The following is a 22637-nucleotide window of genomic DNA, read 5'->3' as shown; positions in this document are numbered from 1 at the left end:
CCTTTCTTGCCACAGTTGTTAAGTGAATCACTGAAGTGGTTAAATTAGTAACATAGTTGTTAAGTGAATCTGGCTTCCCCATTGACTTTACTTGTCAGAGGGTCAAAAAAGTTGATCGCATGACCCCGGGACACTGTATCTGTCATAAATATGAACCAGTTACCAAGCATCCAAATTTTGATCATGTGACCATGAGGATCCTGCAATGGTCATAAGTGGGAAAAAGGCCATAAGACACTTTTATCAGTGCTGTTGAAACTTTGAACGGTCACTAAATGGTTGTAAGTCAAGGACCATATAATATCAAAAACTTTCCTGGCATTCAATGAAACAAATGTCATCCAATCCAATATTGTGTATCAATTACATCCACCAATTATTGAATATTGTCTGTTGCTTGGCATCCTTTAATGAAATCAGATTGTTCCAGATGAGGTCCCAAAGGTTGTGTACCTTGTAACCAGTGGTGGGATTCAGCCAGTTCGCACCACTTCGGGAGAACCGGTTGTTAACTTTCTGAGCAGTTTGGCAAACTGGTGATTGGAAGAAACCATTAGGGCAGAGAACCGGTTGTTGAATTACTTGAATCCCACCACTGCTTGTAACCTACCAGGGGTCAGCAACCTGTGGCTCTGGAGCCGCATGTGGCTCTTTCACCTGCAGCTCCCTGTCATTCAAAATATGCGTCACAACTGCCAATGTGCGACACCCGCTAGCACGTGATTTATTGAGCTTTTCAACCCCTGGTAGGCCAACCATGGATAAATTCAAGAAAAGAAAAGTTTCAGAAGAAAACAGAAGGTTTAATTCATCTACATAGGCTAGTTTTGTGGCCGCTCAAGAAATAGTGAGGCACAGGGAGGGTTTTGTGGCTCCCGGTGTTTTCTTTTCTGTGGGAAACGAGTCCAAATGGCTCTTTGAATGTTTCAGGTTGCAGACCCCTGTTATAGGCCAAAGATTTGTCAATATTGTACCATCCACTTTTAACAAAGGGAGTAATCTATACGTTCTGTAGTGTTGAACTTAGCTTTAAAAAATTAGTTATAAATAGAAAAGGAGAAAACTGTGTGAAAAAAGGATTTTTGTATTCATGTATTCAGCAACATAGGAGGGGGCAATGACAATAAATACCTTACAGCTAAGTTCTCAGATTTGGAGAACTTAGATGATGCCTTCCTAACTTGTGCAAAAATGGCTTGGTATTGTTTAAGTCTTAGTAAATGTATGTGAACTATTGCTGAAAGAGATTCCCTTTGTAACTTTATGGCAAACTGTTCTTGTATGCTTGGAATGAACATCCTCCAAATAACTATCGTTTATTTTAACATCCAGTAATATTTTATTTCAGTATCTGTTAGTGATTGATACTAGATGATTGATAATATTTATCATATAATAATATTGAAAAATTTAAACACATTCATCGTTATTTGCAGTAATGTTTCTATAAAGAACATTTCTCAATATTCTGTTTTCTACCTTAGTAGAGCTCTGAGTCTTCAGGGAAATTCCCAGTTCTAGCTATTTTATATAGAACAATGCTGGCCACATTACTCAATCTAAACAAAAAAAGATTCATCCCAAAACACATCCAATGCTCAGCTTCTGAAAGTTTCCCAAACTCAGAGTCCTCCAGGGAATATTTGGAAGTCTATAGACATACTATATTTGTTAAATGAGTCGCATATAATAGTATTTATAATAAATAGCATTTGATAATTAAAAAGATAATGGGATTACATGAAAAGTATTAAGTCTCTAGGTAATTTGTTGTTAATATAGAATGATAGCTCAGAATTTCTCAACATCAATCAGGAGATAGGAGTGGAGGCCTCAGAAAACATGTTCCCCATTTTTTATTTCACTCTTTCATCAGTCCCCAAGAGGGAGTTCACATTTAACAACCCACGTAGAATAAAGGATTTAGGAGTGGAGCATTTGTATCTGAAGAGCCTATCCAGATTAGGTGAAAAATGAAACCTCCCCGGAGGACATATCAGGGATCCTCCTAACCAACATGCTTAGATTGAAGAACCTACTTGGATAAGCTAAACATTTCAAACCAACAAGAAAAGAAGTCCAGTTGCCACGACTCAACTTCCAGACAACTGTTGCCATGACTGAGAATCTTCATTGACATCAATCAGGGGATATTAATAGTTCTTACAGCGTTTAACTTTTCAGTTTAACTTTTCAAAATTCAAGTATGAATTTTGATGTTAAGACATTCAGAAAAAAAATACATCTGTTTGAAAATTATTTGTTTCAGCTTTAGGATGAAGGATTAGGAATAGTGTATTTGAATATAAAACAATATTCCATATTTCCTCCCCCCTAAATATTACTAGAAAAATGAAGCTTCCTTATATATACAGGTAGTCCTCAACTTGTAACCTTTTGTTTAATGACTGTTCAGAGTTACAACAACACTGAAAACAGTGACTTATCAATGGCGAAATCAAATTCACTTAACATCCATGTTACTAACTTAATAATTTCAAAGATTCACTTAACAATTGCGGCAAGAAAAGTTGTAGAGTGGAGCAAAACTCACAACAACTGTCTTGCTTAGCAACAGAATGTTTGGCTCAATTATGGTAGTAAATCCAGGACTACCTGTATTACAATTTTTGTCGTATTCCATCACCTGTACTCTTGTTTCCATTTGTTTGTTTTGCCATTTTTCCCTAATCTACTTCTTCCAGATGCATTCGACTTCAGCTGGCATAATAATCCAGCAATATTATCTTTTGGATGTGGATATGGGAGATGAGGTCTACAAATGATTGGAGAACACTATTTTAAATAATGGACAGGAAAAGGATTCTGCTTCAACATCAAAAAGCTAATCTCAGAAACCCATGCAGAAGAACCCTGACTCTGTTTCCTTCTTCATAGATATTGTACAATGTCCCTGTTGTGTAGGTTTTGCAAAAGAGAAATACCAAGATTCTACATGATTGAAATGCCAGTGTGTGATCTCTGCTTCTTCTTCCCTGCAGTTATGATGTAGATTCCAAGAGTCCTGACCTGTCCAAACATGTAAGCTAAGTACACATTTTCTTTTTCATTTACATGGTGTTTTTGAGATACTTTCTCTTTGATCCAGTTTTTGTTGCCTATGTTTCAGTACATCATATTCAAGTAATGCAATAAGCCAGAATTGTGAAAAAACAAACAAACTTTGATTGATCACCCATATGATTAGCTGTACCTTTCATTGCGAGTGCTCAAATAAGCCTGGATTACTTTATCTGTGTTTTGTTTAGAATTGTGTACAAATTAAGATTTCTGATTTTTTCTTCTCTGATAAGCTAGGTTCTAAAACTATGGTTTTCTCTTAGCTTCTGATTCTGTTTTCCCAGAAATAAATAAACCTTGGTTCACATTTAACTCTAAATAAACCATGGACTGAGTTACCCAGGTTTCATTAGTCACTCCCATTAAGAATGGGAGCCAAGTGTGATTATGAATTGCAATTTTACAATTTTAACTTACCATGTGAAGCTTCCTGATATTGGGTTAATCTATTTATCTAGTATGCACTGAATAATAACACCAATTGTGTTTTAATGCAATTGGCTATGAATACTGGCAGAGATGTTTGCCATTGATTGCTACCAGACTCAGCAAAACTAAAGGTGGTAAGTTAGATTGTTTCAGGTCTAGGCAGCATCACATATAGTTACAGATGCCCCAAAATTAATTAATTTATTTATTTATTTATTTATTTATTTATTTATTTATTTATTTAAATTTTTATACCGCCCTTCTCCCGAAGGTCTCAGGACGGTTCACAGCCAGATAAAAAATACACAATAATACAATATAAATACGATTAAAATACAATTAAAAAACTTATTAAATTGGCCAAGATTAAAAATTTAAGATAAAACCCATTAAAACCCATAAATTTAAAACTAACCCAGTCCAGCGCAGATGAATAAGTGAGTTTTAAGCTCATGACGAAAGGTTCGGAGGTCCGGAAGTTGTGAGTCCTGGGGAGTTCGTTCCAGAGGCGGGAGCCCCACAGAAGGCCCTTCCTGGGCGTCGCCAGGCGACACTGTCGCCGGCGGCACCCTGAGAGTCCCTCTCTGTGAGGCGCACGGGTCGGTGAGAGGTATTCGGTAGCAGCAGGCGGTCCGTAAATAGCCCGGCCCTATGCCATGGGCGCTTTAAAGGCGTTCACCAACACCTTGAGCGCACCGGAAGGCCACAGGTAGCCAGTGCAGCCTGCGCAGGATAGGTGTCACGCGGGAGCCACGAGGGCTCCCTCTATCACCAGCAGCTGCATTCTGGACTAACTGAAGCCTCCGGATGCCTTTCAAGGGGAGCCCCATGTAGAGAGCATTGCAGTAATCCAGACGAGACGTCACAAGGGCGTGAGTGACTGTGCACAAGGCATCCCGGTCTAGAAAGGGGCGCAACTGGCGCACCAGGCGAACCTGGTGGAAAGCTCTCCTGGAGGCGGCCGTCAGGTGGTCTTCAAAAGACAGCCGTTCATCCAGGAGAACGCCCAAGTTGCGCACCCTCTCCATCGGGGCCAATGACTCGCTCCCGACAGTCAGCCGCGGACTCAGCTGACTGTACCGGGATGCCGGCATCCACAGCCACTCCGTCTTGGAGGGATTGAGCTTGAGCCTGTTTCTCCCCATCCAGACCCGTACGGCTTCCAAACACCGGGACAGCACTTCGATAGCTGTTTGCAGACCCCTGGGCTAGAGAACCACACTTTACTCCAATTTTTAAAATTTGAAGAGAAAACCAAATACAGGTAGCTCTCAATTTACTACTACATCTGAGCCCAAAATTTCTGTTGCTAAGCAAGATAGTTGTTAAGTGAGTTTTGTTGTTGTTACGACCTTTCTTGCCACAGTTGTTAAGTGAATCACTGAAGTGGTTAAATTAGTAACATAGTTGTTAAGTGAATCTGGCTTCCCCATTGACTTTACTTGTCAGAGGGTCAAAAAAGTTGATCGCATGACCCCGGGACACTGTATCTGTCATAAATATGAACCAGTTACCAAGCATCCAAATTTTGATCATGTGACCATGAGGATCCTGCAATGGTCATAAGTGGGAAAAAGGCCATAAGACACTTTTATCAGTGCTGTTGAAACTTTGAACGGTCACTAAATGGTTGTAAGTCAAGGACCATATCATATCAAAAACTTTCCTGGCATTCAATGAAACAAATGTCATCCAATCCAATATTATGTATCAATTACATCCACCAATTATTGAATATTGTCTGTTGCTTGGCATCCTTTAATGAAATCAGATTGTTCCAGATGAGGTCCCAAAGGTTGTGTACCTTGTAACCAGTGGTGGGATTCAGCCAGTTCGCACCACTTCGGGAGAACCGCTTGTTAACTTTCTGAGCAGTTTGGCAAACTGGTGATTGGAAGAAACCATTAGGGCAGAGAACCGGTTGTTGAATTACTTGAATCCCACCACTGCTTGTAACCTACCAGGGGTCAGCAACCTGTGGCTCTGGAGCCGCATGTGGCTCTTTCACCTGCAGCTCCCTGTCATTCAAAATATGCGTCACAACTGCCAATGTGCGACACCCGCTAGCACGTGATTTATTGAGCTTTTCAACCCCTGGTAGGCCAACCATGGATAAATTCAAGAAAAGAAAAGTTTCAGAAGAAAACAGAAGGTTTAATTCATCTACATAGGCTAGTTTTGTGGCCGCTCAAGAAATAGTGAGGCACAGGGAGGGTTTTGTGGCTCCCAGTGTTTTCTTTTCTGTGGGAAACGAGTCCAAATGGCTCTTTGAATGTTTCAGGTTGCAGACCCCTGTTATAGGCCAAAGATTTGTCAATATTGTAGCATCCACTTTTAACAAAGGGAGTAATCTATACGTTCTGTAGTGTTGAACTTAGCTTTAAAAAATTAGTTATAAATAGAAAAGGAGAAAACTGTGTGAAAAAAGGATTTTTGTATTCATGTATTCAGCAACATAGGAGGGGGCAATGACAATAAATACCTTACAGCTAAGTTCTCAGATTTGGAGAACTTAGATGATGCCTTCCTAACTTGTGCAAAAATGGCTTGGTATTGTTTAAGTCTTAGTAAATGTATGTCAACTATTGCTGAAAGAGATTCCCTTTGTAACTTTATGGCAAACTGTTCTTGTATGCTTGGAATGAACATCCTCCAAATAACTATCGTTTATTTTAACATCCAGTAATATTTTATTTCAGTATCTGTTAGTGATTGATACTAGATGATTGATAATATTTATCATATAATAATATTGAAAAATTTAAACACATTCATCGTTATTTGCAGTAATGTTTCTATAAAGAACATTTCTCAATATTCTGTTTTCTACCTTAGTAGAGCTCTGAGTCTTCAGGGAAATTCCCAGTTCTAGCTATTTTATATAGAACAATGCTGGCCACATTACTCAATCTAAACAAAAAAAGATTCATCCCAAAACACATCCAATGCTCAGCTTCTGAAAGTTTCCCAAACTCAGAGTCCTCCAGGGAATATTTGGAAGTCTATAGACATACTATATTTGTTAAATGAGTCGCATATAATAGTATTTATAATAAATAGCATTTGATAATTAAAAAGATAATGGGATTACATGAAAAGTATTAAGTCTCTAGGTAATTTGTTGTTAATATAGAATGATAGCTCAGAATTTCTCAACATCAATCAGGAGATAGGAGTGGAGGCCTCAGAAAACATGTTCCCCATTTTTTATTTCACTCTTTCATCAGTCCCCAAGAGGGAGTTCACATTTAACAACCCACGTAGAATAAAGGATTTAGGAGTGGAGCATTTGTATCTGAAGAGCCTATCCAGATTAGGTGAAAAATGAAACCTCCCCGGAGGACATATCAGGGGTCCTCCTAACCAACATGCTTAGATTGAAGAACCTACTTGGATAAGCTAAACATTTCAAACCAACAAGAAAAGAAGTCCAGTTGCCACGACTCAACTTCCAGACAACTGTTGCCATGACTGAGAATCTTCATTGACATCAATCAGGGGATATTAATAGTTCTTACAGCGTTTAACTTTTCAGTTTAACTTTTCAAAATTCAAGTATGAATTTTGATGTTAAGACATTCAGAAAAAAATACATCTGTTTGAAAATTATTTGTTTCAGCTTTAGGATGAAGGATTAGGAATAGTGTATTTGAATATAAAACAATATTCCATATTTCCTCCCCCCTAAATATTACTAGAAAAATGAAGCTTCCTTATATATACAGGTAGTCCTCAACTTGTAACCTTTTGTTTAATGACTGTTCAGAGTTACAACAACACTGAAAACAGTGACTTATCAATGGCGAAATCAAATTCACTTAACATCCATGTTACTAACTTAATAATTTCAAAGATTCACTTAACAATTGCTGCAAGAAAAGTTGTAGAGTGGAGCAAAACTCACAACAACTGTCTTGCTTAGCAACAGAATGTTTGGCTCAATTATGGTAGTAAATCTAGGACTACCTGTATTACAATCTTTGTCGTATTCCATCACCTGTACTCTTGTTTCCATTTGTTTGTTTTGCCATTTTTCCCTAATCTACTTCTTCCAGATGCATTCGACTTCAGCTGGCATAATAATCCAGCAATATTATCTTTTGGATGTGGATATGGGAGATGAGGTCTACAAATGATTGGAGAACACTATTTTAAATAATGGACAGGAAAAGGATTCTGCTTCAACATCAAAAAGCTAATCTCAGAAACCCATGCAGAAGAATGACTCTGTTTCCTTCTTCATAGATATTGTACAATGTCCCTGTTGTGTAGGTTTTGCAAAAGAGAAATACCAAGATTCTACATGATTGAAATGCCAGTGTGTGATCTCTGCTTCTTCTTCCCTGCAGTTATGATGTAGATTCCAAGAGTCCTGACCTGTCCAAACATGTAAGCTAAGTACACATTTTCTTTTTCATTTACATGGTGTTTTTGAGATACTTTCTCTTTGATCCAGTTTTTGTTGCCTATGTTTCAGTACATCATATTCAAGTAATGCAATAAGCCAGAATTGTGAAAAAACAAACAAACTTTGATTGATCACCCATATGATTAGCTGTACCTTTCATTGCGAGTGCTCAAATAAGCCTGGATTACTTTATCTGTGTTTTGTTTAGAATTGTGTGCAAATTAAGATTTCTGATTTTTTCTTCTCTGATAAGCTAGGTTCTAAAACTATGGTTTTCTCTTAGCTTCTGATTCTGTTTTCCCAGAAATAAATAAACCTTGGTTCACATTTAACTCTAAATAAACCATGGACTGAGTTACCCAGGTTTCATTAGTCACTCCCATTAAGAATGGGAGCCAAGTGTGATTATGAATTGCAATTTTACAATTTTAATTTACCATGTGAAGCTTCCTGATATTGGGTTAATCTATTTATCTAGTATGCACTGAATAATAACACCAATTGTGTTTTAATGCAATTGGCTATGAATACTGGCAGAGATGTTTGCCATTGATTGCTACCAGACTCAGCAAAACTAAAGGTGGTAAGTTAGATTGTTTCAGGTCTAGGCAGCATCACATATAGTTACAGATGCCCCAAAATTAATTAATAAATTAATTAGCTATATGTGGAATTATATAAAATGGCTTTAATATTGCAAGACAAACCGTGAAAAGATTTTGCCAATCTCACCTAGAGATCTCCCTCAAGAGCCCTAAAATCTTGGCCATCTTCCATTAAAAATGGGGAGAAAAATTCAAATTTCAACATCCTTGCTTCAAAATCTATAAGAATTTATGTAAGAACAACAAACCGAAAGATTAATTTTTAAGAATTAATTTAATAGGCTCACTTTAAAATATTGTATTTAATTGTGGGACACCACAAATGCCATATATATGTACTGCTGGGGCTTTGATGCTTATGGGGGACTGAATCTGGGTTTTTCAGAATGCAGTCTATGTAGGGTAATCCATTGAATAAAGGTTTTTCTAAGTTGTGAAATATTACCTAAAACAGCATTTTATTTCTGCCTTTTCTACACATACTTTGGTTCATACTGTTCCTTTAACCTGAATTATTATGTTTTACGTTTCAAGTAAGTAAAAAACTGCAAGGAAGTATATAGTGAATCTCAGTTTTTATTTTTGCTAACGACTTAAAACATGCATAAGTAATTTTGGTAGGTACTCATTGCAAAGTGTAGGCTTATGGGGTGACAGCATAAATTATAATAAATTGGCATGATTTGAGGAAACAGATATAGTCAGGTTGTGCTGGAGAAAAAATACCAGCCTATTTTTTTAATCTTCTGTTTTACTAACATTGCTGGCAGATTTAATTTATGAGAATATGACAGTCAAAATAATCTCAGTGCTGCTGCATTTTAGATCTACAGAACAGGATCATGGATGCCAGAGGCTGAAGCACCTATTGCACCCGGACTGACACTGACTTGGCACTGAGCCTGATACATAATTTCTTTGTTCCATGCAATTATCCTGATGCTACTGTCTTTCCACCAGCCTGATTTTTAAAAAATTCAGCAATGTTTTTAATTCATGTAATGCATGTACTGTGGCCAGATTCATAAATTCCTAGCCATTTATTCCCAAACTTCTGTTATAAGAACTGTAGAAAGGAGCTACATGAGTTGACTGAAGGACTGTTCTTCTCCATAAATTAACAGAAGAAGAAGTTAAGTTTTTGATTAAGTTTTGCTTTCACTCTCTAGGAGCTTTAGAAAGAGGGGGAAACCCTGCTAGGAGGAGAAGTTTCTTTACATTCATGTCAATTTCTTTCATCAGGATTTCCTTGGTCAAACATTCTGCACTCTGGGGGAGATTGTTGGATCACCAGGAAGTCGCTTGGAGAAGCCTTTGATGTGAGTCACTGGTCAATGTCATTTGTGATGTCATTAGTGGGACTTTGAGCTTCTCTTCCTCCTCCTCCTCCTCCTCCCCTCCTCCTCCTCCTTCTTCTTCTTCTTCTTCTTCTTCTTCTTCTTCTTCTTCTTCTTCTTCTTCTTCTTCTTCCTCCTCCTCCTCCTCCCCTCCTCCCCTCCTCCCCTCCTCCCCTCCTCCTCCTCCCCTCCTCCTCCTCCTCCTCCTCCTCCTCCTCCTCCTCCTCCTCCTCCTCCTCCTCCTCCTCCTCCTCCTCCTCCTCCTCCTCCTCCTCCTCCTCCTCCTCCTCCTCCTCCTCCTCCTCCTCCTCCTCCTCTTCTTCTTCTTCTTCTTCTTCTTCTTCTTCTTCTTCTTCTTCTTCTTCTGTGGGTTCGTTCTACTACACCTAGCAATCTCTAAAGCATACGTGTTTAAATAAATCCTATCAAAAGGGAGCCTTCATTTCAAAGAGATATAGACTAAAGACTCATTTAACTTTGGGCAAAACCAGCAACCAGATATTAGCTTCTTTCTGGTTCCTGTTATTATGTCTATGTCAAGCTTTCCCCAACCTGATGCTCTCCCTAGATAAGCATGGGTCCCTGGTGCATGGAGAAAAGCAAAATATCAAGCCCACATGGCATAAATTCTTCTCAAGTTTGTGGGAGTCAGTGTGTAATATTTTGTTCTCAACCTAAACACACTGAAAATAAAGTCACCAAAACAATTTAGTCATATAAACATGTTTAAAAATAGTAAATACAAAAGTCTATTTTTATCTCTAGTGAATTTCACATATATGAACCTCAGTGAAGATCTATATCTTGAATCTTTTCTCCTATTTCTCATATATGTAATTGGCATATTTTAACTTTTTATATTCCTTCTCAGATGTATTAATATTCTTCTCAAGGACATCTGCCTTTTACTGAATTTACCATCTGCATTAGCTTGTTTTAGAACTAGCTCTGTTAGCTACTTTTTCTTCATTTAGTAGAGAAACATGATTCTTTTTTTTAATACAGTACAGCACTCCACTTTTGAAAAAATATTTTTAGTGCTGATTCTATAGGTCAAATGGATTCACAGCTAATTCCAGCTTCATTTTTTGGCACGTTTTAAACTTTATACTGCCTCCTTCTGTAGCCAGAACATTAACAGGAAGCTTGGGCTTATGATCTCCCAAAGAAAAAGAACAGAAGAAGCATGAAAATGATGGTTGTGTGGTTTATAACTAATTGCTCTTTGCAGTGGCATCCAAATATGTTGAACAGTGGTTTATAGAGTACGTGGTTTCTTAAGATAAAGGTAGTCCTTGTCTTAAGACCAGAACTGGAACTCGAATTTCCATTGCTAACCCATGGTGGTTGTTAAGTAAGTTGCACCCAATTTTACAACCTCTTTTTGCCACTGTTGTTAAGCAATTATTAAGTGAATCAACTGCAATTGTTAAGTGAATCAACTGCAATTGTTAAGTGAATCATACAGTCATTAAAGGACTCTGGCCTTCCCCATTGACTTCCTTCTTCAAAGCTGGCTGGGAAGGTCAGAAATGGTGATTAAATGTCGCTGGACTGCTGCAACCATCATAAATACATGCTAGTTGCCAAGCGCTTGGATTTTGAACATTGTTGCCATGGGAATGTGCGATGGTCATAAGTGTAAGTCACTTTTGTCAGTGCCATTGTAACTTTGAAGCATTGCTACACAAATGGCTGTAGATTGAGAACTACTTGTGGTAGATTATTTTTAAATGTGAGGCAGAAGTAAGATGGAGCCATTTTCTGGGAGAAAACAGTGTAAAGAAAAGTCAGTTCTCCTGCTACATGTAATCTGGATTGTGGACCATACCTTTAAGATACAGGCAATATTCTGAAACAAGCCTGAAGTCATATCTAGTGTAGCCTTAAGCAATTTACTTTTGCTGCTTGTTTTGCTTATTCTGATGTTCTGTTTTGATTGCACTCCTGATGCTTCTCTTTGGTTTCATTGCTTGCTGGAGTTTTGGATTTATTTTTAGGTTTGATTGGTTTTACTGTGGATCCTTTTTAATTTGTTTTGCAAATTGGGAGCTGTTAGATTTGAAGGACAGTCAAGACTCTGCTTAACAAATAAATATAATACAACATTTTGAACACATAGCATTCTGCACTTGCTGCGTATTGCTACCATGCATCATGTCAACGTGCTGTAGTAGTTAAAGACTATTTTCGCTGGAAGGCATTTTTCCTGTCGTACAGTAGTCTGTAGACTACTTTATAAAATTGAACCCAGAATCCCTTAGGATTCTGCAGAGGCCTGCAGAGATTTTAGGCTACATCTTCCTCAATTGACCATGTTTTCTGGGGTTGACAACATCTAGGGAACAGTCTGTTGCCAGATCAGACTTATCATTATGAGTCCTTCATAATACCAATATGTTGGGTCAAAATCACTAGTATTTTTAGGAGAAGCAAAGTGGGATCAGTGACATCCCAGGCAAACAACATGGCAATGCTGAAGCCTCCAAGATGGCCCCGATCAGCTGGGACTTGGGAGGCAGAGAATAAAATGTGGGCGAGGCCAGTCAGAATTTTTACTACCAGTCCTCTGAACTACTCAAAATTTCCCCTACCGGTTCTCCAGAACTGGTCAGAACCTGCTGCAACCCACCTCTGGTAACAAAGCCAAAATTACATATCCAGTATGACATCATCATACAAATGCTTCTATTATGTAATGGTATCCTGATGTTTGATGCAAATACTCAATTTACAGCATTTGTATAATGATTTTGTTATGGACACATTATTCGTCAGCGTTCCAGAACCCCTGTCCCTCCAAGTAAAAACTCTGAAGCAAGCATCTTTCAAAGTTCTATTTACTAGGATAGGTAAACTGGCACATCTGGGAAAGTCCAAATCTGAGAGAGCCGGGTTTTCCCTCAGTAAATCAAAAAACGCCAAAACCATCCCCTGACTCCGCAGTCAATCACATGCTTCAATCGCCAACCGTTCCATCTAGAGACAGCACTCCGACTACTCCTTCTCCAGATGCAGGATCGGCCTGACCTTGACCGACAGGAAGAATGCTATTATGTCTAAAGACAATCCCACTACTAAATCCCCCCCACTCCTACTTTCCCACATTTGAGAAAGTGGCAGCAGGGAAGCTTCCAGCCTAATATGGCTTCCAAAGCTGACATTATCATTTGCTGCTCTGCTGTTCTCCACTCAGCAGAGATCTTTGAGGAAGATCCCAACTTCTTGTACTGGGCTGAGTCAAATCTCATCAAATCCTTGCTGAAAAGATGATGTTAAGAGTGCAAAACGTCATTAATACTGCAGTATGCATGCAACTTCCAGGCCCAGCAAATAACACGTTTTTCCTCGTTGTCTGAAAAAGCTCCAGAGCCTCCGGAAGGAAGCAGGTGCCAATGCTCCTCTTGCAATTTCCAGCCATAATTGGAAAGGAGAGATACATATAGTGAAAAAGAGAAGCTCTCTACTGTCTTTTGAGAAGCAGCTTATTAATTCAGATGCACCATGGGAGGGTAAATGCAAGGTGCAAAGCAGCATGTACAAGTGGTGGGGGCGTTACAGAAGCCCACTGTGGAATTAATTATCATTGCTATTGGAAACAAGCCAAAACCTAAGGCTTCTCCCTAGAGAAGCAGCAGATAGAAGAAAAAAACACATAAAGAGAGGCGGAGAGCTCAGGATTCTGAACACAATAAATATTGTGGAAAGAAGTTCGCAAAAATGGGCTTTGCTACATACAAATATCAAAAACATTTAAACTCGAAAGATCAGTTGTGAAAATGAGCTGTATGAGCATCAAGTCCTGATGGGTGTTAAGAACATATTTTTTTATTAAGGGATTTGTTTCAGAACTTTTTGGAAGCCTACTCAGAATATCTTGCTGCTCACCTAAGATGTGCAGGTGAGCTGCAGGACATGGGGCTACAAGCAGTTTACTCTAAAGTGTAGAGGTCCCTTTTATCAAGAATTGATTTTCCTGAAGTCCTTCAGAATGTAATAATTCAGATCTCCTGACTATTTCACACCCTCATCAATGCAAGGTTGAGTTTTCCTTTCAGTAGTGCCTAAGCACGTCCCACACTTCTTTGGGAAGATGTTCCAAATGTTTTGGACTCTACAGTGTCCTCAAATTATTCTTGAGCTTTAGTTCCAACACAATTAACTGACCGCCAGGTAGAAATGACTAATACAAATGAAAGTTACAGGAAGGAGGAATACATTTGGTGAGCAATATGACACATGTATAGGATGGATGCACAATTATATTTTGGAAATTGAACATCACTAGATGATTCCTCTTTGTAGATCATTCTCATAATCCAAATTCTCTTAATAAACAAAGCTGGAGACTTCAAGTAGTACTGAAACTAAACTGTCCATTCTATTATTTTTCAAACTGTGTTCTGGTAGAGGCACAGTTTGCAAAATAATACTGGTAATTACCCATGCAACATTTTTGGCATTATTATTAAAATAGTTCGGTTCAGAAATAGAGTTGCTTTGGCAGCTCATAACATAACATAACATAACATAACATCAGAGTTGGAAGGGACCTTGGAGGCCTTCTAGTCCAACCCCCTGCCCAGGCAGGAAACCCTATACCATCTCAGTCAGATGGTTATCCAACATTTTCTTAAAAATTTCCAGTGTTGGAGCATTCACAACTTCTGAAGGCAAGTCGTTCCACTTATTAATTGTTCTAACTGTCAGGAAATTTCTCCTTAGTTCTAAGTTGCTTCTTTCTTTGATCAGTTTCCACCCATTGCTTCTTGTTCTACCCTCAGGTGCTTTGGAGAACAGCCCAACTCCCACTTCTCTGTGGCAGCCCCTGAGATATTGGAACACAGCTATCATGTCTCCCCTAGTCCTTCTTTTTTGTTAAACTAGACATACCCAGTTCCTGCAACCGTTCTTCATATGTTTTAGCCTCCAGTCCCCTAATCATCTTTGTTGCTCTTCTCTGCACTCTTTCTAGAGTCTCAACATCTTTTTTACATCGTGGCGACCAAAACTGGATGCAATATTCCAAGTGTGGCCTTACCAAGGCATTATAAAGTGGTACTAACACTTCACGTGATCTTGATTCTATCCCTCTGTTTATGCAGCCCAGAACTGTGTTGGCTTTTTTAACAGCTGCTGCACACTGCTGGCTCATATCTAAATGGTTATCCACTAGGACTCCAAGATCCCTCTCACAGGTACTACTATTGAGCAAGGTACCACATATACGGTACTGGTGCATTTTGTTTTTTTGGCCTAAATGTAGAACCTTACTTTTTTCACTGTTGAATTTCATTTTGTTAGATAGCGCCCAATGTTCAAGTCTGTCAAGATCTTTCTGTAACTTGAGCCTATCTTCTGGAGTGTTGGCTATTCCTGCCAGCTTGGTGTCATCTGCAAATTTGATGAGTTCCCCATCTATCCCCTCGTCCAAGTCATTGATGAAGATGTTGAAGAGTACTGGGCCTAAAACAGAGCCTTGGGGTACTCCACTGCATACTTCCCTCCATGTGGATGTAGTTCCGTTGAGGACTACACGTTGAGTGCGGTTGGTCAGCCAATTACGAATCCATCTGGTGGTGGTGCTGTCTAACCCACATTTTTCTACTTTATCTAGTAGTAGGTTATGGTCTACTTTATCAAATGCTTTACTGAAGTCCAAGTAAATTATATCGACAGCATTCCTCTGGTCTACTAATTTTGTCATTTTGTCAAAGAATGCGATAAGATTAGTCTGGCATGATCTGTTTTTGACAAACCCATGTTGGCTCATTGAAGTTGATCTTCTGAAGCACTGGTACTTTTTCTGTATCCTAAAATTTTCTTTTTAAATTAATGAGTAAAATCAGTATTTTTGTTTCTTTTCTCCACCTTTCCATTAAAATTCCTGATAGTGTTCTGGAGGTCTGTATGTTAGGAAGGATGTATATGCTTTGAGTCACTCAGCTATATATTGGAAATCTTGATGACAATGACCATAAAATCTATTGTAGACTTTTTTTCCCCTCTCCCTTTTTAGCTTTCATTAGCAATGATTTTAAAACCAAAGGTCCTCAACTTGAGGTGACCAAGCTACCTGCATCTTCCAAACATTTTGGCTGTAGACCCCACAGAATCTATAAAGATTTTTATATGGCCAAAGATAATATATCTGTGCATGCATATTTCTACAGCAGTAGATCAGAAGGGTAATTTTAATAACTATATTGTCAATGTTCCGACTGACGAACCCAACCAAAGCATGCATGGCTGAGATGATCCAATCTATTAATGCAAAAAAATTTTGAGTACATGATATTGGCAAAGTTGAGGGCAAAACCAGATTTAACTATTTCTCACACAAACCCATATAGTTAAAGTTCAAGTCTTCCCTCCCTCCCTATTAGACTAGGTCACATTGTCCAATGGAGACTTCTGGTTTTGTTGTAAGAAAAGTATTTCTGGCTCTGGTAAAACACCTGCCGAAATGTCCTTGATTCCCATGGCTGACATCTTGATATCTGGAGTTTAGTTCTATCTCCCCCTTCCCTCCCCCTATAGTTCATTGGCAGCAGCAAAAACGCCATTTGAAGCTTGACATTTGAAACACCATTTGAAGCTTAATATTTTAATCAAATGTGCAAATGAACATATATCAAATGAAACTTAGTTTTTGTTGACTCATGGATAATCTTGTGGAGCGTCATCCCTAAGTTACCCATTTGTAGGAATATAGTACATGCTGATTTATGGTCATGTCATCCTGGCTCTAAGCTGAAAATAACTATGCCAGTTAATGCTATACACTGATCTCAGCCTAGGTGTCATACTGTGGCAACTGCAGACAATATTCATTTGTTACATTTTTTTTAAAAAAAATCTGCTCGGTTATGGATATATCTTAGCAATTACCTAAGTGATTGCTCAAAGTCAATTTAGTGTGTTAGTGAAAGTCTTGACTTAGGATCATAGAAACCATCAGCCATAGAGGTCCATTAGAAGCCATTAGATTCTCCTTAGATGACTTGGGATCAGATTCTCTATCAGACCAAGCTGCTTCACTGAGTTGCTATTATGAGAGAAAAATAAACTTAATTAAATAACAATTTAATCAAAGCCAGGCACTTTAGCAACTTTGGGTGACTTACAATAAAAAAGAAAGAAAACAATACACATAGAAAAAGAAAGTGTAGCTGACCAAAAGGCTAATTTTATAACAGAAAAGGGGAAAAAATCCAACTTGTAGAGACTCCACAATTATAATTTCCAAAGGTCTGGGCAAACAGCCAAGTTTTTAATGATTTTCAAAAGGGTGAGAAGTGTATGGATCTCCGGGGGAGGGGGAGTTTGCAGGTTTCGCAACAAAGAAAGCATTCCTCCTGAGTTCTGTAAGATGACACCATTTAATCAACGGGACCTGGAGCACATTTGCTATCTCACTGGATAGCCTGAATTAATCAGAAATAAGTGATCCCTCAGAAAGACAGGAGTTCTGCCATGATAATTACCCAGAAGCCAACTGGTAATCGGTGCAGCTTATGGAGAACTGGGCTCACATCAGCATAATGCAATATTCCCATTGTTGTCCACACTGCCAAATTCTGAACCAGCTGTAGCTTCTGGATGGTATTCAGTACAGCCCCATGTAGTGCACATTACAGTTATCCAATCGTGAGGTGACTAGGGCTTGAGTGTCTATCTAAAGGGCGGTATATCCTTCTACAAATCTAATAAAGAAAAAATAGTGTCAGATGAGTCACCTGCAGAATGTGGTATCATCTAGAACTTGTTGCTGTAGCCTGAAGTCTTTGGCCTCTTTAGGTCTCTCATTCACTTGTGGATCCTAATGAATAGATGACATTAGAACCAGCCTTCCAAGGGACCAGTGTAGACTAATGTCTTTTATTTCCCCGTTCATAGGATCCAGTCAATCTGATCTCAGCATGGACTGTTTGATTGCTGCACAAGAGCCACAGCTGGGAGGCTGAGGTTTCTCAAAGCAAAATCAAAACAGTATTGATTTAATAAGAAGCATAGATGGGAGCGAAAGAACTGACTCTATATCGTCCCAATTTATGTTCTGTTTGATTTCCTGGAGGTGTGAGTAGGCCTTTCAAGCACAGCTGCAACCCCAGCATTTTCTCCTGTCAGTGCTCCTGTTCCCTTATGTTTCACTTCAAGAATCTGGCATAATAAAATTGGACAATTTGGAGGACCTGGATAGCCTGTGAAGACCTGCTTGGACCTCTGGTTCCAAACATCTGTTTGCTGCTTGCTTCAGTAAAAGTGAGAGGGCAACAAAGGACGAGGACACAAGTGTGCTAATTTACAACTCCATCACAGAAGTCCTATAGATTTGGGAAGATGAAGCAGAACACTTAAGTTTCATCCTCCTTAGGGGGAAAAACAGTCATGTACATTTTTCTGGGTTGCAATTAATTATTATCATTTAAGAATTAGGAGGCTGTTCAGTTCCTGGCTGCTTCTGGCTGAACAGGATGTTTGATATTAAAACAGAAGCTCAGAACATCTCGGTAAAAGAAACTGGATGATCTGGAGGTATTTTACTTATTGTGGGTATTCACTGGTTCTCAGTGGATTTTATTTTTTCATTTTTCCCTCCCTCTGATAACAATAGAAGACATGCTGGTAATGAAAATGGCATTTCCCCTCCTCCCCCTCCCTGAATTATGTCTCTCAATATAATTCCAACAAGCTTTACTAATAAAATGAAAGCAGCAGATTTCTCAAGTATGGATTAGGCTAAATTAATTCAAGACTATTTCCTCATAAGATTATTATTGTTTAAGTTTCCTTTTTTTAATCAATCTTTTGAAAGCTTTGGGAAAATGGTTCAATCTCCTTCAGCTATCCCTTAAATTCATCCATCCAACTGTTCATTTCTCTCCTTCTCTCTTTCACACATAATATATACTGTATATACAAAACACAGCTCTGCAGAGTCGTTATTTGTTATTGGAACCTCAGTTTCATTATGCAGATAATTCTTTACAGCTATCCTTGATTATTAGCTGATTGCTGCCCTGTGCAATGTTCATTTCCACTGAATTCAGATGTAGTAGTGAAAGAATGCTGCCTCCCATCATTCAAAGGGAAAGAATCCGTATTCATGAAGGCTACAAAAGAGCCATGTGGGATGGGGGCACAGTTCAGCCTCAGGGCTTAATTTTTCAGGATGCCTTGAGGATGAGGATAGACATGGAATCGATCTGTCAGCTCTCTTTAGGCAATCAGAAAAAGGGAGATAATTCTGGTTGCTTCTGTAGCTGGTTCCCATATGAAATATGATGATGTGGGATCTCCTTCATTAGCTCTTTCTTGTACAGATATTTAGATTCTTTATATTTTCTTCTTCATGTGCAAGCCAGATCTTAACATACTAGTGGCCTTCTTGAAATCTCTCTGAACTTCATATTTATTTCATACAATAAGGCTGCATAGGGCTGATTCACAATTTATGCTTGTTCCAGTAAGAAGATGGGCTACCTATTGTGTCAAATGGTATAAGTGGATGATGTCCTTGACCTGCCCTAGGTTGCTGGACAATCAGCCACCACCAGAGATGTTCATAGTCTTCTGCTGGTGCAAGTTGAGCTATCTGGTTGACCTGCTATACTTCATTTCATTGTGTACAAATGCCTCTGTTCCAATTGACTGTGGGTGCTCTGGGGAATATTTTTCCATGAGCCTGCTCCATAGTAGCAATAGCACTTAGACTGATATACCGCTCCGTAGTGCTTTACAGCATTCTCTGAGCGGTTTGCAATGTCAGTATCTTGACCCCAACAATCTGGGTCTTCACGTTACCGACCTTGGAAGAATGAAAGGCTGAGTCAACCTTGAGCCAATCAGGATTGAACTCCAGACTGTGGGCAGAGTTAGCCTGCAATACTGCATTCTGACCACTGAACCACCAGGGTTTAATACCTATTTTGCATAGCAATGCCTCCAGTGGTGGGTTGCTCCCGGTTCAGTTCCGTTCTTGAGACCCGGTAGTAAAAGTGGTGGGAGGCTCCGCCCATCCACTTGGATGTCATCATGGCTGATCTGTGCATGCGCAGAAGCGTGCGCGCATGCTCCCATTGCGAACCAGTAGTAAAGGTAAGTAGAACCCACCCCTGGATACCTCCCTTGAAAAGCTGAACTGTGGGGGTGGGGGGTTTCTTTCATATATTTTTTTACAGGTTCAAAGGTTGATTGGTGAAGTCTGGCCTTCCTTCTTTCCCTTCCTCCCAAATAAAATTGACAAGATTTTGCCAACTTTCTCATTTTAGCCCAAACGACTGGAAGAGCCATAAAAGCAATTAGCTCATGCTTTCCTGGGATTGGTAGGAGAATGAAGCAGGGAAATCCATTGATGAGGGGTTCTTTTAACAATGGCCAAGACAGAATCCAGTCTATCACTGTGGCCAAAATGAAGAAAAGGCATGAAATTCAGAGAATGATTTCTTGAACAATCTGTGTGTGAGAGAAACAGCTGAAGGAAGCAACCCTTAAGCCTGCACTGACTCAAGTAAAAATGTGGAGCAAGCAGGGAAAATTACATTTATAATAAGGAACGGTTATTATTTGCTGTCCCTGCCAGCTTACTTCCATATAGTGAAGGAGTGCTGATTTTAAGTGCCCCTTTGTATGGTGACCATTGGAAATTTGAAAGCATTCAGTGCAATATCAGGAATCTTTGTTCCAGTTTGCTGATCTGCAAAAAAAGCAAGCTGTGACTGATTTCCTCTGTCTTGACTTATTAAATTCAACTTGTCCTTACAGTCTGTGAAAAAGGAAGCCCGGGAAGATTCTGGTCAACCATTTTCACATAGCTTATCTTGATTGCACCTGAAATTGGTTTTTTTTATATCTCGTGCAAATCTGCTTCTTTCTTTCTTTCCCCTCTTCTAGAGTTAGCCATTTCCCTGCTTTAATGTTTCAGAACCTGTTCCTTTCTTCTTTCCTGAGCCCATTTCTGCAGGAAGTCTGAGTGTACTTAAGATGAGCTTCATTGGTCTTCCTCCTGCATGTACAGTTCACCAGATCCTTAATATGTACACATTTGCAACAAGGCAGGCAGACTTTGCTTTCCCAAATAGACTCATTTATCCCACTGTAGGACAACTTTCTGTAGTCTGGCTGGGTGACTGGGGTGTGTGTGTTGAAGTTCAACCCACTTGGAGGGCATCTCTTTGAGGCAAGCCGATGTGGGTAATTGGGGAGATGTTCGGTAGACTAGTCATTTTCTCAGCAGTTCCTTCAGAGCTGCTGAAGACTAATTGGTTTGAGCCTTATGAGTTAATGGCAAGGTCTGGATAAATTTTCAGTTTTTGCTAGAGAAATGGCAGCTGGCAAAGCCATGTCCTTTGTCTCTGCAATTTGTTAGTCAGTGCTCTCCAGCTGGTAGGAGAAAGGTTGCCACGCTCCACTGTCAAGTAACTGCAGCTAGGGCAATCTGTCATCTCTGCTTGTTTGCCACTGCCATTACTCAGGCAGCATGGTGATCACAATCTTAAGAGGTTCAGAAAGCCACTCTGAGGCTCACTAACAGGAACTAACCTTGGTGAATTTGCTCCCATATTGCTAAATAAGGGATTAGCGTTCTATGGGGAAAGCCACGTTGCTTATTTTGCAGAGGCTGCCTACCACTCTGAGATACATCTAACCTGGGTTCCTCATTGCTGGGCTCAGAATCTGGTAACACTGACTTCACTCTGATTTGTGGACTTCCGCTTCTGAAATTTTCTATAGACAGCATTGACATTGGAATAAATTCCTGGAGTTGAACTCTCCCATTTGAAAAATGCCCAAGTTGGAAAAGATTTGTTTATTTAGGCAAAAGTTAATGATATGTCTGAACAAGCCAGAGTTTCTGCTCAGTAAACCTTTTTAGAGCGTTTATACTGAAGGAATTGCTTCTACTGTTCTCCATCTCATTGCCCCACCAGAAATAGGATGGGAAGAATATGTGGACTTAAAGCATACAAAGCATACAGAGCAGTGGTAGTCAACCTGGTCCCTAGTGCCCACTAGTGGGCATTCCAGCTTTCATGGTGGGCGATAGGGGTTTTGTCCGATACTGAAGCACTTTCCTTTTTTTAAATTTAATTGACTTTTTAAAAAAAATTCAAAGCATTATTTAAAAACATTTTCATTAGGTTTTTGTAAAATTCCCCGTGACAATTTAAATTTCTGAAATTATACTATTTAACTACAGTAAGTTGTTTTATAAAGATTTATGCTGCCAAACTTAGTGAAAGTCTGACATAAAATATTTGGTAAGTAATTATTATTATATGCTTTAACTTGCTGTAACTCTGCTTTATAAATTTTTTAAAGTAAAGTTACTTCCCTACTTTATAAATCACCATTACTGTGGAACCGGTGTGCGGTTAGAAAATTTTACTACTAACAGAGATACAAAAGTGGGCGGTAGGTATAAAAAGGTTGACTATCCCTGGATTAGAGCATGTCCACAATTTGGTGCTTCCCAGATGAGTTGGAAATCAATATTTCCACTGTCAGGTGGGCTGTGAATTCTGGAACTTATAATTCAGCATAGCTGAAGGAAAAGGCCTTCAGCTGGCAAGGCCTGCTTGACATTACATGTAAAATAAGCAGTAGTGAGGCTTGATGGTACCATCCCTGCAAACTTTCAAACTGCAGAGAGAGAGAAAGAAAAGGAAACATTGAGTACTAAGTTATGCCACTGAACGAGCAGAACAAAAGAGGAAGGAGAGGAATAAAACAGCTGGATAGTTTTGCAGATTGCATGAAATAACCTTGAGACTA

At 39.2% G+C, this 22637-nt stretch overlaps 1 protein-coding gene across 4 annotated transcripts in view; it reads left to right on the top strand.

Moving 5' to 3' along the window:
• Nucleotides 1–22637, top strand: part of LOC131195627 (copine-5) — a 173915-nt gene that overhangs the window by 68121 nt on the left and 83157 nt on the right. For 3 of the 4 annotated variants that reach the window (XR_009154499.1, XM_058177701.1, XM_058177704.1), the window contains exons 5-6: nt 3003–3042; nt 9766–9842. Coding sequence is in view for 3 of the 4 variants with exons in the window: in XM_058177701.1 (XP_058033684.1) it covers nt 3003–3042; nt 9766–9842 (117 nt within the window). In the remaining variant the exon portion in view is untranslated. Of the gene's footprint in view, nt 1–3002; nt 3043–7865; nt 7900–9765; nt 9843–22637 lie in introns of those variants that run through there. The other variant, XM_058177703.1, reaches the window with a different exon arrangement.

Source organism: Ahaetulla prasina, chromosome 3 (genome assembly GCF_028640845.1).
Source record: "Ahaetulla prasina isolate Xishuangbanna chromosome 3, ASM2864084v1, whole genome shotgun sequence".
Classification (NCBI taxonomy): domain Eukaryota; kingdom Metazoa; phylum Chordata; class Lepidosauria; order Squamata; family Colubridae; genus Ahaetulla; species Ahaetulla prasina.
Note: the sequence above shows the minus strand (reverse complement) of the source record. Positions and strands in the feature narration are given on the sequence as shown.